The sequence below is a fragment of the Apus apus genome, chromosome 1 (genome assembly GCF_020740795.1).
Source record: "Apus apus isolate bApuApu2 chromosome 1, bApuApu2.pri.cur, whole genome shotgun sequence".
NCBI classification, from domain to species: Eukaryota; Metazoa; Chordata; class Aves; order Apodiformes; family Apodidae; genus Apus; species Apus apus.
Genome location: NC_067282.1, coordinates 2,711,354 through 2,723,665, shown reverse-complemented (window position 1 = coordinate 2,723,665; position 12,312 = coordinate 2,711,354). Strand labels below are relative to the sequence as shown.

The window sequence follows — 12,312 nt, the reverse complement described above, 5'->3', positions numbered from 1 at the left end:
GAGCGATGATCTGCAACTTTCTTCGTTTCATAAAAGCCCTCAGATTTTTCCCACCTGATATAGAAATCCTCCCATAGAAAATTCCAGAGTTGCTTCTTCTGTTTTAGAGCCCTTAAATGGCCATAGGTCTGTGGATGTCATGTTAAAAACCCCATAACTAGATTAGCAACTATACAGGTAGAGTTGGTTCACACTCTACTTCTGGATGAACCAAGCACTTAGACATCCAGTAAATTAAATTGATTATTTTACAGGGAAAAACCCTTGGTTTCTCATACAAATCTTTTTTTTACTTGAAGAGGATTTTACTTGAAGAGGAAAGTTTGTCAAGACTTATTCAAGTAGTCCCAAACAAGGATACAGAACACTATTTACACCCTGGTCATATTCCTTAACAGAAACGAGCCTGCTGCCTGCTTTTTCTCCTAATGCTTCCAAAAAATATTGTTCTTTCCTAGATGGAAAAATGTTTCTCTTTATGACTGTTTTCCACAAGTCATTTGTCAAATCAGCAACACCAAAGTGGCAAATGATTTTTCACTGCTGTTAGGTTCTTAAGCAAATCAACCCATGTAATGTATTAATATATTCTGAAAAACAACTTCTCATGTGAACTATTGCAGGCAAGTTGCAGCAAAAGCTACCACAAATTAGTCTGTAAGACACAGAGGATCTGCTCTGGTGTTAAATTCTGATATGTTTCAGCATTCTTCATACATATTCATAAAGTACAAGCAGAGCTACATCAGCCGAGGTAAAAATACACTATTAAAATAAAAATCAGACTATAAATGTTGCATATAGCAAAGCTATAATAAGTTGGCTTTCCTAATGAGTTAAGGGAATTCTTTAAAGCAAAAGACTGTATTATCAACCACCACTTCCAAAGAATTACCACAGGAAAAAGAGGTGCAGCACTTCACAACTACAACTTTTTTGGATTATGGTATTTCATCAACTTAAAATCCAACACCTCAGGACAAACTTCATGCTTGTTCTGTAAAATGCTAGAAAAAGAACTACCACATAAAAAGGAAACTTGATTCAAGAAAATAATCCTGATTTGCCAATTAAATACTTACTTTTCATTTTTTCCCCCTTTTCTTTCAAGAAGTGTAAGGAACTTGGTGGGTTTTGCTTGGTAAACAGCCTATTTCTAACTCTTCAAAATTGAACATTAAACACTAAAATGTCCTTCTGCAGCACCATAAGATTATGCTGATTTTGCTGAGTCTAGGACTAAACAACTGCTAACTCCAGGTGGCCTATTTGTACAATTTCCCTTTTTTCTCCCCATAACACCTAAGCTACCCAAGTCAAACTTAAAAATTGATGCTTCTAACACAGAAAAATAAAGAAAAATACACACACTTACAATCCAGCTCGTAATAGTAAGACTGTTAACTACCAAAGATATGTTAGCACTTGCCCTCTTGCTCCTCTCCACCTCTCCAAATCATGTGAAGCTTGTGAAAGCAAACACAAGGAGGAACCAGCCCAGCTGATCCCAGCACAGCAGCATCAAGCAGAGAACAGTGGACACTGATGTCATCACTTAGCTTGCTGCACTTCTTTTACTCTGACCATTTTTTCCCCTCAGTGCTGATACAGTTTTCCACTAATACCTCTGCCACCTCCTTCCTTCCCTGTGTCTTTCTACATACTCCAGTCCCTCTTAATAAAACCTTTCCAAACAGGTTTAAATAATATTAAGGGTAAAGCAAAAAAATAATAAAGCAAACGTGTTCATCTTGCTTTTGGATTTCTCCATTTTCTCTGCTCTCTTCTGGTCTATCTTATATAAAGCTCTTGATGAAAAAAGACACTTTCTCATATTGTACAGCAAATGGGATACCTTCAGATCCAAAATAGGATGGAACTAAATAACAGTTTGCAGTTCCCTGATGTAAATCTGATTCAGTAACTCCTTCACCCATACACTTTTAAATACCCAAGAGGAGGTTGTGGTGAGGTGGGTGTTGGCCTCTTTTCCCTAGTGACTAGGATTAGGACAAGAGGAAATGGGATCAAGTTGCACCAGGGGAGGTTTAGATTAGATAATAGGAAAAACTTCACAGAAAGAGTGGCTGACACATTAGAACAGGCTGCCCAGGGAGGTGGTGGAGGCACCATCCCTGGAGGTGTTCAAAAAAAGGGATGGACGTGGTGTTTCAGGAGATGGTTTAGTGGTTGGGGGCTGGAGGGCAGGCAGTTGGACTCGATGATCTTCAAGGTCTTTTCCAACCTTGATGATTCTGTGATTCTGCTCAGTTAAGGCACAAAGGATTTTCCAAAGGGTACTTCTAGCTATCAGACAGAAAGTGACCTATAACTTACTTGTGTGCAATGGTCGTTAGTCGTTCATCATTCACTGCTCTCCGAACTTCAGCGCGATGTCGCTCGGTTGAAATACTGTTTGAAAAAAAAAAACAGCCATCTATTTTAGTCAGACAGACATGAACATTTATCTTAAACTTCTAGCTAAAATGAAACTTATGAATAATCCACTCAAGAGACGGAAGGGAACAGGCATTTACATTTAAGAAATTGTCACTTAACTTTTGCTATCACAGTGAGGAAGAATGGATGTGTTATTGTTCAAAAATGTTACGGGAGAATAAAAAGAACGTTCCTGATCATAAGGGTCCCCTGCAAAACAGCTAGAATCCAACCTCCTGATGGCATTTAAAACACATGGTAGAAAAATCTGCACAGAACAAGCAGAGCTATTCCTTGATATAACCCCAAAGACCTTCAAAAGACCTACTTTGATGAAACTTCAAGTACATTAATGAGCTAGCTAGCTGTCACGATTCCAACACTCAGCATCTCCCACAACACCAACAAACCAGTAAAGCTGCCACTACAGAAGCAGAGCTATCAGGCAAACAGCTCATCAGTTCTGATTTTAAAAAAGGTCAAGGTTACCTAAGCACTTTAGAGAGCTCTCCAAGAAGATCCTTCTTCTCTTTCGTAAGGTCTCCCTGTGCACGTAAGGCACTGATGACACCTGCATACGCCTCCAGTTCTGAAGAATTAGAGCAAACAGGTTTTCTATTTAATGCTCACAGCAAAGGAAAAAAAAAAGTTATTTTCAGTGTTACTGACAGTATTCTATTAATTTTCAAAATCATTAAGAGGAACACGTCTTTCAATTATTTAGTGCTTTTCAAGAGAGATTGATGGTTTACAACTCTCTCAGTCAATTACTTTGCAGCGTTCAGCTTTTCTATGAAACAATTGTACCATCACAGAGGATTATCTAGTTTATAAACCCAAGTGAGTATTTCAAGCTTTCTCTGAGCTGACAGTTCAGGCAGAAAGCTTGAAGAAACAGTCCCCAAATTCAGAGAGGAGCTCAGAATTCTCTAGAAACAGAAGAAAAATCTTCAAAACGCATCATTATTAAAAGTTCCATGGAAAAGCTGGCTTGAAATACACTTTGAAAAGAACAACTGATTTTTCCTTAGTGCTCTTCATAATTAGCACAGAAAGCATCAGTTCTAGTTTGTTAAATACAATCATCATAATCTTTTCTGCCCGTTTCTTTGATATGTACAACTGCTTGAATCTGAAAAGAATGCAACCCGCTGAATTGAACCTGCTCAACACAAAAGAAACAATCCAGCTCTTAACTGAGGGGCCATCTCGAAGATTAACTCACAAAAATACCATTTTGATTTAAAGTGGATTTATAATTCCAGGTGATCTAGGAAAACATCATGCCACTGGTGTTTTAAAAAACAGAATAGCTAAAAGCTACTGAAACTTCTGAATTTTGTCCAACTAAGCAGGGTGAAAATGCACTTAATGCAAATAATGGAGTTTGCTAATTTGCCAAAGAATGATTTGCTATTCTAAGCTTAGCACAATTTAAGGAAACCTTACTGGAACTCCTGCTTTAAAACTAGAAATAGATTCTTTTGCTGTCAATAGCCAACCAACCCAACCCCACAACGGATTCCAGTTAATCAACAGCAAGAATGAAAGGAGCAGGCCTAAACCTAACACCTCTGGAGTTTGCTGCAAAAGAAAGAGTGATGCTGTTCCGAAAAGCTTTCACATTAGGATTGCAAAGGGCTAATTTACAAATCAAATCGAGGAATTGTGCTGAAAAGAAGCCCTGCTCTCCTGTCCCGATTAAGCTGACAAAACACAAAGCAGAGTCACTTTGGTTAACGAGGCAGCCTGCACAGGGATTCCAAGTGACCTACAGAAGCATCTACAGCTTCAGTTATAAAACATTTGTTAATTAATGCAATGGTTATTACAAATATCAACATTTTATTTAGACAACCACGTTACAATATTTAAGATACTAATTATTTTCCTCTGTTAACAACCTAAAGTAATTCTCAGATACAACCATGTCATTATTTAGCTAGAAGTTGTTCTTTTTTCTTTCTGCATTTTTAATAGAGATCCTCTACACTAAAGCTTTGAAAATGCTCACTCTGGCTTCTTAGAAGCTAGTAAAGATAACAGAACAGCTGTAAGTAGCTTCCTCACCCTTCTGTCTACATAGCAATCTGTAACTGGCCCACTCTCCTTCCAACACAAAAGACATCAATCACCCAAACCAGGTTTCACGACTAAATACCCATTTTTCAGGTGTAAGGTGGGTGCTACTATCACCCCCTTACTCGGTGACACAGCACAGACACTGCAGAACACCACCAGGTACCACACAACTCGGGATGCATTTCAGCCTCACCTACAGCCCTGCACTTCCCCCCTTAGGGGTTACCTAGATCAAGAAATAAAATGTTGAGCTGTGAGCTGGGAAAGCAGGACTCTAAAAGCAGATGAGTGTTGCTGGGTATGACTGTTCACCCTCACTGCCCATGCTCCTTCCTCTCTCCAGTCTTAACAGTGTGTCTGTTGAAACTGAGAGCTTCTCTACCCTAGAGGAGACACGGCTGCTACAGGCCCTGATCCTCTGTTCTGCTGGCAGGGCCCTCTTGTGGGGACACAGCTCACGCCAGCCAGAAAAAAAAATAATAAATTTAATTTTATTTTCTTTCTTTTTTTTTTTCCCTTCCTGTCAGCCTAGGTTATGTCATTGAAGGAGGTGTAGCTGCAGTTCTGTTTGGCTCAGCTGCACCAGCACAGTTCTGCCAGCTGGGGTGGAAGTTGTTGTTGGTTTTGGTTTGTTGTTTTTTTTTCCATGCTCTTAGCCAGCAGAGCTACGTTAACAAAATTCAGCAGCACAGACCCAGTCCAAATCTCTCAGAATCCTGCACTTTCTCCTAGTTTTTGTACTTCTTGAGCCTCACATAAAACCAAGGGCTGCCACCTTACTGGATGTCCAGCTTAGCTGCAATGTTGTGTCTAATGTCTGCATCACCCTCTGCTTCAACCTAACACAAATCCCAGATCCCCAAGAAATGAGATAAAAAGGACAAAGGGAGGGAAAATGAATTCTTGACTCTCAGAAAATACAGTGAATGGGTTCCTCATGCTCTTGCTAAAAAGTACAGCACATCATCTTTTAACATTCAAAATGAGAAGAAAAGCTGTGACTTGACTGTCACTGGAAGTTAGAGGCAGTCTCGACTTTCCTCCTGACATCAGCTCTTGGATTATACTCCTCAGAAGAAAGTCTGATAAGAAATCTCAGTTGTTGGTTTTTCTCCCCGCTTCTAATACTACACACAACACTTAACTGGCAAAAAAAAAAAATAAAAAAATAAATCCTTAACTAAATAAAAAAACCCTCATCTCTAAGAACTAAAAAATGACTACACAAGATCAGATCAATGGTCTAACAAAGGACTGTGGAAGCCAAAAGTGGATGTGAGCAAAGAGTAAACATACTTATTATCCTCCAAAATACAAAAGCATTTCTCCTCATACACCTGTATTTACAAGGACAGAGCACAAAAAAAACCCAACCAACCTCCCAAAATATATCTACTGGGCAAGGGTCTCAAGTATTGAAATACATTTGAAACAATGCAAAAAGCTCCTGTTGTTATGACAGTTAAAAAAGAACACTGTTTTCACACTTCCCTGATAATCTGTGTAGCTGCAAACCACAAATCACCATTATTTTCCTCCTGGTTCAAGTCTTTACAATATTACCTTTACTACTTGAACTCAGTCCTACCATGTCAATTAAACCAGGGTTCCATGATTTTTTTTGGGTAGAGAAAGGTGTCTAATACAGGACTGAAAGAGAAATTAAGACCTTCCTCTCACAAAGTATCCCACTGCATATTAATAGCCTGGTCTAGTGGGGGGTGTCCCTGCTCAGAGCAGGGAGGCTGGAACCTGATGATCTTTAAGGTCCCTTCCAACTTTCACCATTCTGTGATTCTATGATAAAAAGAACAGCAATGCAACACTGGAACACCGAGGCAGAGATGGACCAAAACATCCATGAAAGATTCTAGCAAACCAAAACAATTCTGCCCTATTCATTTCGCTCAGGCAGTGAACATCTGCCAAACATCATTTTAAGCCAGGGCTGTCAAACCAATGACACATGCAAAATGCAGGAAATGACTTGTAAGTTGCCTGTAGACATATTAAAGTATTTCATGGAAGCAGCAGGCAGGCACATCTTAAAAGGGCAAACATACAGACCCACAAATTGTATCTTACTGTACCCAGTTTGCGAAGGATCCTCTTGCACTCATCTCTGCTGAGATCCAGAAGAGTTGGCCACACCACAGGCATCTCGCCCTTGTGTCTGCACTCCCACAGAGCTCAGCCTCGCTGGGAACAAAAAGAAAGACAAAAAAAAAAAAAAAAAAAAAAAGGACTAGAAATTGCAGCAAGCACAAGTCCATCACGTATTGATTTCCCAACGCAAACTCTCTTCAGCCGGCTCAAAACTCCACCGACACGTTCCCTCACTCCCATCCCTGCTCCAACCTTTGCAATGGCATGTTTTGCCATGCAGGAATTCAGCAGCTTCACACGGGCACGGACTTCCTGTACTCTTTCGCTCAGATCCAGCACCCGAGCCTTTTTACCGACTTTTCTATCTCCTTCTCAGGCCCTTTTTTTTTTTTTTTTCCTTTTCCAGAAACGCTCTCCGAATTGATGTTGAAGTCTCCTCCCTCTCTTTATGCACAGAGCACCTATTATAAGAACTCTTCCAGCTAACCGCACGCCCCCCCCCCCTCCCCTACTTCTCCCCCCCCAGGGAATGCATTTAGCACCAGCCTATTATACGACAGAACGGCAAAAAAAAAACAACAAAACACCCGTGAAAATTTGTTTTCCACGTACCAACATCAGCCTCTCTCTCTCTCCAAAAAAAAAATAATAATACCCAAACACGGGGAACACCCCCCTCGCCCGACTGCATCTCGGCGAGATTCCGGGGGTGGCGGGGAAGGGAGGGAAGGGGCATCTCCTGGTGGTAAGAAGGATAATACAAGGGAAAAGAGGAGGCGGAGGGGAGCCGGCTGGTGCCAGCCCCGGGCAGGGCACGGCACGACTCGAGGGGGGGGGGGGAAGAGAGGAGAGGGTGGGGGGTGGGCACCGGGAACAAAAGCCCCGGCGCCGTCGCACCTTCCGAAGCGGGGCTGAAAAAAAACCCAAACAACAGAGGATCTCCTCTCGAGGCAGCCGGGAGGGGGGGGGGGGGGCTCCTCGGGTTTTGTTGGGGTTTTTTTTTTTGGGGGGGGCAGGAGACAGGAGGGAGGCAGGGGTGCTGCGTTTCCCCCCGCCGGGCTGGGCTGAGGAGCCCCCGCCGGTCGAAAGGAAGGAGAGAACGGGCGCTGCTTCCTGCAGGCCGGGGTGGGGTGTGGGGGGGGAACGGACGGGGCGAGGCCCGGGCCCGTGAGGGGGCGGCGGGTCCCCGCCGTCCGTCCGGGGAAGGGGAGCTGCCCCTCGCCCTGAGGGAGAGCGCCCCGGGCAAGGCGAGGAGACGAAGCGGGGGCTGCCAGGGAGCGGGGACCCACCTGGCTGGCCGTGCTTGGCACATCGAAAGAGCTCCTCGGCGGCAGGGCCCCTCCTCCTCCTCCCCCCGGTGCCGCTCGCGGGTTTGTTTAGCGGCGACGGCGGCGGCAGCGCTTCCCCGGGCCAAGATGGCGGCGGGACGCACTGCCCATGCGCGGGCGCCGCGGAGCACGTCGGGAGTTGTAGTCCCCGCCCGACCTGTGGCGAGGGAGGAGAGGGAAGGAGCCCGGGCTAGGATGGCGCGGGGAGAGCTCTGCGCATGCGCGGCGGCGCAAGGGGCTCCTGGGATTTGTAGTCTTCCCGGGCCTCTTTGTCGACGCGGGTGGGAAGAGGCGCCGACCGTCCCGCCATGGCCCGGCGGCCAGGTACGGGCGGCGAGAGGGGACAAAAACTGCCGGCGGGGCGCGGTTTAACCGCGCACCCCTGGACTTTAAGGCACTCAAGATTCATCGCTGCTGCTGCTGCAAAGAGATCCGGCAGGGTTGACATCAAGCCCTGACATCGTATGGCCGGGTTTCGCGCTGGAAGGCGGGAAGGCGCGGGGCTGTGTCGGGCTGTGGTCACCGAGGCTTCTGTGCGAACAATAAAGTCGTAAAACCCACGCCCTGAAGCCACATTCCCGACCGCTCCCGGGTGTTCCTCTGCTCCCTGCGGTCATTCATCAGGGAGCGGAGCCACCCACTACTTCCCAAAAGCTGCCGGCACCGAACTGGGAGCCTGGGGCCTGGCAGATATTTTATATGAAACAGCAATTATAACTTTTTAATATAACTTCCAACCTGGTTAGTGGGACGTGTCCCTGCCCACGGTGGGGGCAGGAGGTGCTGGAACTGGGTGATCTTTAAGGTCCCTTCTGACCCAAACTATGATTAATTTTTTTTCCCCAGCAGATTTCCAAGAAGAGCAGTAATTTCCCTATCTTGAAAAAATAAAAATAAAAATAAAATAAAAAAATCCTTAGACCAGATTAGAGATAGGAAAGAAAATAATCTCTGGGGTGCAGCCGAAGCTTAAAAGCAAGGTGTCTGTCTCTTCGTGGCTGCAAAAGAGCACCAAAAAAAATTATAAAAAAGAATAAATCTGATCCCTAAAACCATCTGCAAAGCGACCACTGGAAAATCCTGGTAAAGCCCCTTCAGGATGAGCTGTTGCTGTCGGGTCTCCATCTCAGGGCTTCCTTTTGGCTGCAGGCACTTGTTCTCCACGCTCTCTGATTTTTGCCAAGCAAACGGGTCCCCCGGGGACAGAGAGTTTGATGAAGAGGAGGGCAGGGCTCCTCCTTATTCAGCTCTCCCAGAAAAAAAAAAATTCCTGGTTTTATTGTTTGCTTTCCTAAACGCCAGGAGCAGCTGGATGTTTGCTGAGGTGAGGAGGAGGCAGATGGATGGTGTGTGGTGAATCACAGCACCTATTTCCAGAGCTACAAGTCCTGCTATTCCCACATAAAAATCTTTCCTCCCTGTGATCACTGATGAACATTTTCTCCCTTGCAACTTCCTATTGTTCTTCGCAGTGGTAGAAATCTCAAGTACTTGAAAACAATTACGCTGAAGAGCAAAGGAGAGCTGGAACAATTTTCCCTTCTTTTTTTTTTTCCATGCCTTTCTAAACAAGAACCAGCTGAAGGCAAGTAGCATCTCTGCATGATATTAGCTAATAAAAATAAATATTCTCAGCTTTGCAGAGAACTGAGGAAGATGCAGAGACCAGGTTAGTAGCAGAAGTTGAAGTTTTCCTTTGCAGGTCAGAGGCAGCACTAAAAACCAAGCTGGAAATGTGTCTTTTAGCTGGGTTACTCTGGTTAATAGGAATGGCAGGACAGCCAAGCTGCTTCCTAAGAATAAAATCACCTTTTTGAGGTGTGTTCCTCAGTTGTAACTCTGATGCTCTAGCAGTGTATCCGTTTTATTGCATCTGAGGTGTTTTAACAGAATAAATTATTCCATGAGCAAGAAACTACCCAAACCTCTTTTTTAAACAAAATACACCTACTAAGGTGTACATTTTAGCTGAATATTTGCTTCAAGTTTGTGTGTTTCCCATACACACTCTCCAGTGAAATCTCTGCTAACAACACAGCACAGAGAGAGCACTAATATGTTTCCTCAGCTCTGCTCAGCAGCTACATTCATTACACTTAATTAGCTCAACTTGGTAATTTTTTTAGGTCTTTTAATTTTGTTTCAAAGGTGGATGTAACTAGCCAATGGGACCAAAAGTTATTACGGGCAAGGTGGACAGACACACGCTGATAGTAATGTATATCCATGTATATTCATGTTAGTGTTCACATATATACACACACACATATATATATTTCAAGGGCATGGTTGGATGGAGCTCTGAGCAACCTGGTCTGGTGGGACGTGTCCCTGCCCATGCAGGGGGGTTGGATCTTGATGATCTTTGAGGTCCCTTCCAAGCCAAACCAGTCTATGATTCTATATGTTGAATATATACATACATATGTATTCAGGAAAATGGCACACATATGATTTCTTCCAGCACAGAACAGAAATGTAAAAAATGAGCCAGTTCTGTATGAAATGTCTGAAGACACAATTGTTGCATTTCTACAGATGTCCTAAGATGATTTTGAATAATATTTCTTATTTTTCTTGAGGATTAATACTCAGAATTGGAAATATGTGAGAGAGCTTTGTAGAGTCTAAAGGCTAAATTTTGTTTGTAGTAACAGCTGCACTGTTATCATTTATTGCTGATTAACCTACAATCAGTTTTCTATTACCCATAAAAAGAGAGGGTTGAGAGACACTGGCAAAGAAAAAAAAAACAACCAACCCACATAAATAATGAGTCTTGAAAAGCATAAGAAACCTAAACCAAGGCCAGAGCTCTGCAGTGGGTGATGAACTGGGATGGATCCACCAAGGTTGTCCCTGAAGATGATCAGAGATGAGTCCCAGCTGATGCACCCCTCAGCCTAGCAAGCTTTGGTCAGGAGGGTCTTCTGGAGTCAAGTCCCCCATCACACAAAAATCCCTGATCTGCTGTAGCCCTAAGTAGTCCCAGGAGCAGCATGGATCTTTCCATGGGATTATATCATAGAATCATAAAATCACAGAGTCATAGGGGTTGGAAGGGACCTCTGAAGTTCAACCTCCTGCTGCCCAGGAACGTGTCCAGATGGGTCTTGAGTCTCCAGAGAAGGAGACTCCACAGCCTCTCTGGGCAGCCTGTCCCAGGGCTCTTTCACCCTCACAGGAAAGAACTTTCTCCTCATGTTGAGGTGGAACTTCCTGTGTTGTCACTTGGTGCTGTTTCCCCTCATCCTGTCACAGGCACCACTGAGAAGAGACTGGCCCATTCCTGACAGATCCCTGCAGATATTGATAGACATTAATCAGGTCCCCTCTCAGTCTCCTCTTCTCCAGACTAACCAGCCCCAGGTCTCTCAGCCTTTCCTCATCAGACAGATGTTCCAGTCCCTTCATCATCCTTGTAGCCTCCATTGGAGTCTCTCAAGTAAATCCCTGTCCCCCTTGAACCAGGGAGCCCAGAACTGGACACAATACTCCAGATGTGGCCTCACGAGGGCAGAGAAGGTTGTCTGGACTCGGAATGACTGCACAAAGTCAGCTTGGATCTTCCAGCCTGAACCAGGGAGCTCACCCAAAGATGGCAAGAGACTTGACAGCATTTATGCCTGATAAACAAAATGTCAAGAGTCCTCCAGCTACATACTAAAAACATGAAAATAAAGACAACATGGTTTAGGCTTACTTCATTAATACAGAAAAATGGTTAAATGTTCTGCAGGTGAACTTTTCTCAGCGAATTCATATAAAACAAACAGATTCATTGTGGGTGAAGGAAGAAAATGCAGCATGTGAAAACACTGGTGTTCTTTTCTAGACATGGTTGTCTCCCAGATGTTAATCACGTTCTTAGTTCTCATTACCTACATCCTCAGTCTCTGAGTCATCAGTTAAGGAGGCTCAGAACACAGAGCACTTTCTGACTGTTCAGAAAGCAAAACAACAGAGAAACTTGTTGATGGCAGCAACAGTTCCTCAGTTCCTGAGGAGGCAAGGCTCAACAGTGTCAAAAACCACAAGGTATAAGTTGTTTGTAATAATAATTCTGTTTTGCAGTTGAGGCAAGTTAAGAACTCATGTAATTAAACCAGCTGCAAGCAGTTAATCACAGAATTTTTGTAGCTTGGTCATATTAGGTTGGTATCTTATCATAGAATCACAGAATGATTTGGGTTGAAAGGGACCTTTAATGATCATCTAGTTTCAACTCCCCTGCCATGGGCAGGGACACCTCCCACCAGACCAGGTTGCTCCAAGCCCCATCCAACCTGGCTTTGAACACTTGGAGGGATGGGGCAGCCACACTTAGCTCTAAATGTGTTCACAGCAGCTCACCATT

At 43.9% G+C, this 12,312-nt stretch overlaps 1 protein-coding gene across 15 annotated transcripts in view; it reads right to left on the bottom strand.

The window, feature by feature from the left end:
• The window catches only part of EMSY (EMSY transcriptional repressor, BRCA2 interacting), a 42,724-nt gene extending 34,688 nt beyond the window's left edge, over nt 1-8,036 (bottom strand). For all 15 annotated transcript variants that reach the window (XM_051608664.1, XM_051608650.1, XM_051608661.1 and 12 more), the window contains exons 1-4: nt 7,917-8,036; nt 6,612-6,720; nt 2,929-3,028; nt 2,338-2,412 (exon numbers count right to left, since the gene is read on the bottom strand). In XM_051608664.1, the coding sequence (XP_051464624.1) occupies nt 2,338-2,412; nt 2,929-3,028; nt 6,612-6,681 (245 nt within the window). In that variant the 5' untranslated portion in view covers nt 6,682-6,720; nt 7,917-8,036. The remainder of the gene's footprint in view (nt 1-2,337; nt 2,413-2,928; nt 3,029-6,611; nt 6,721-7,916) is intronic.
• Nucleotides 8,037-12,312: the final 4,276 nt, after the last annotated feature.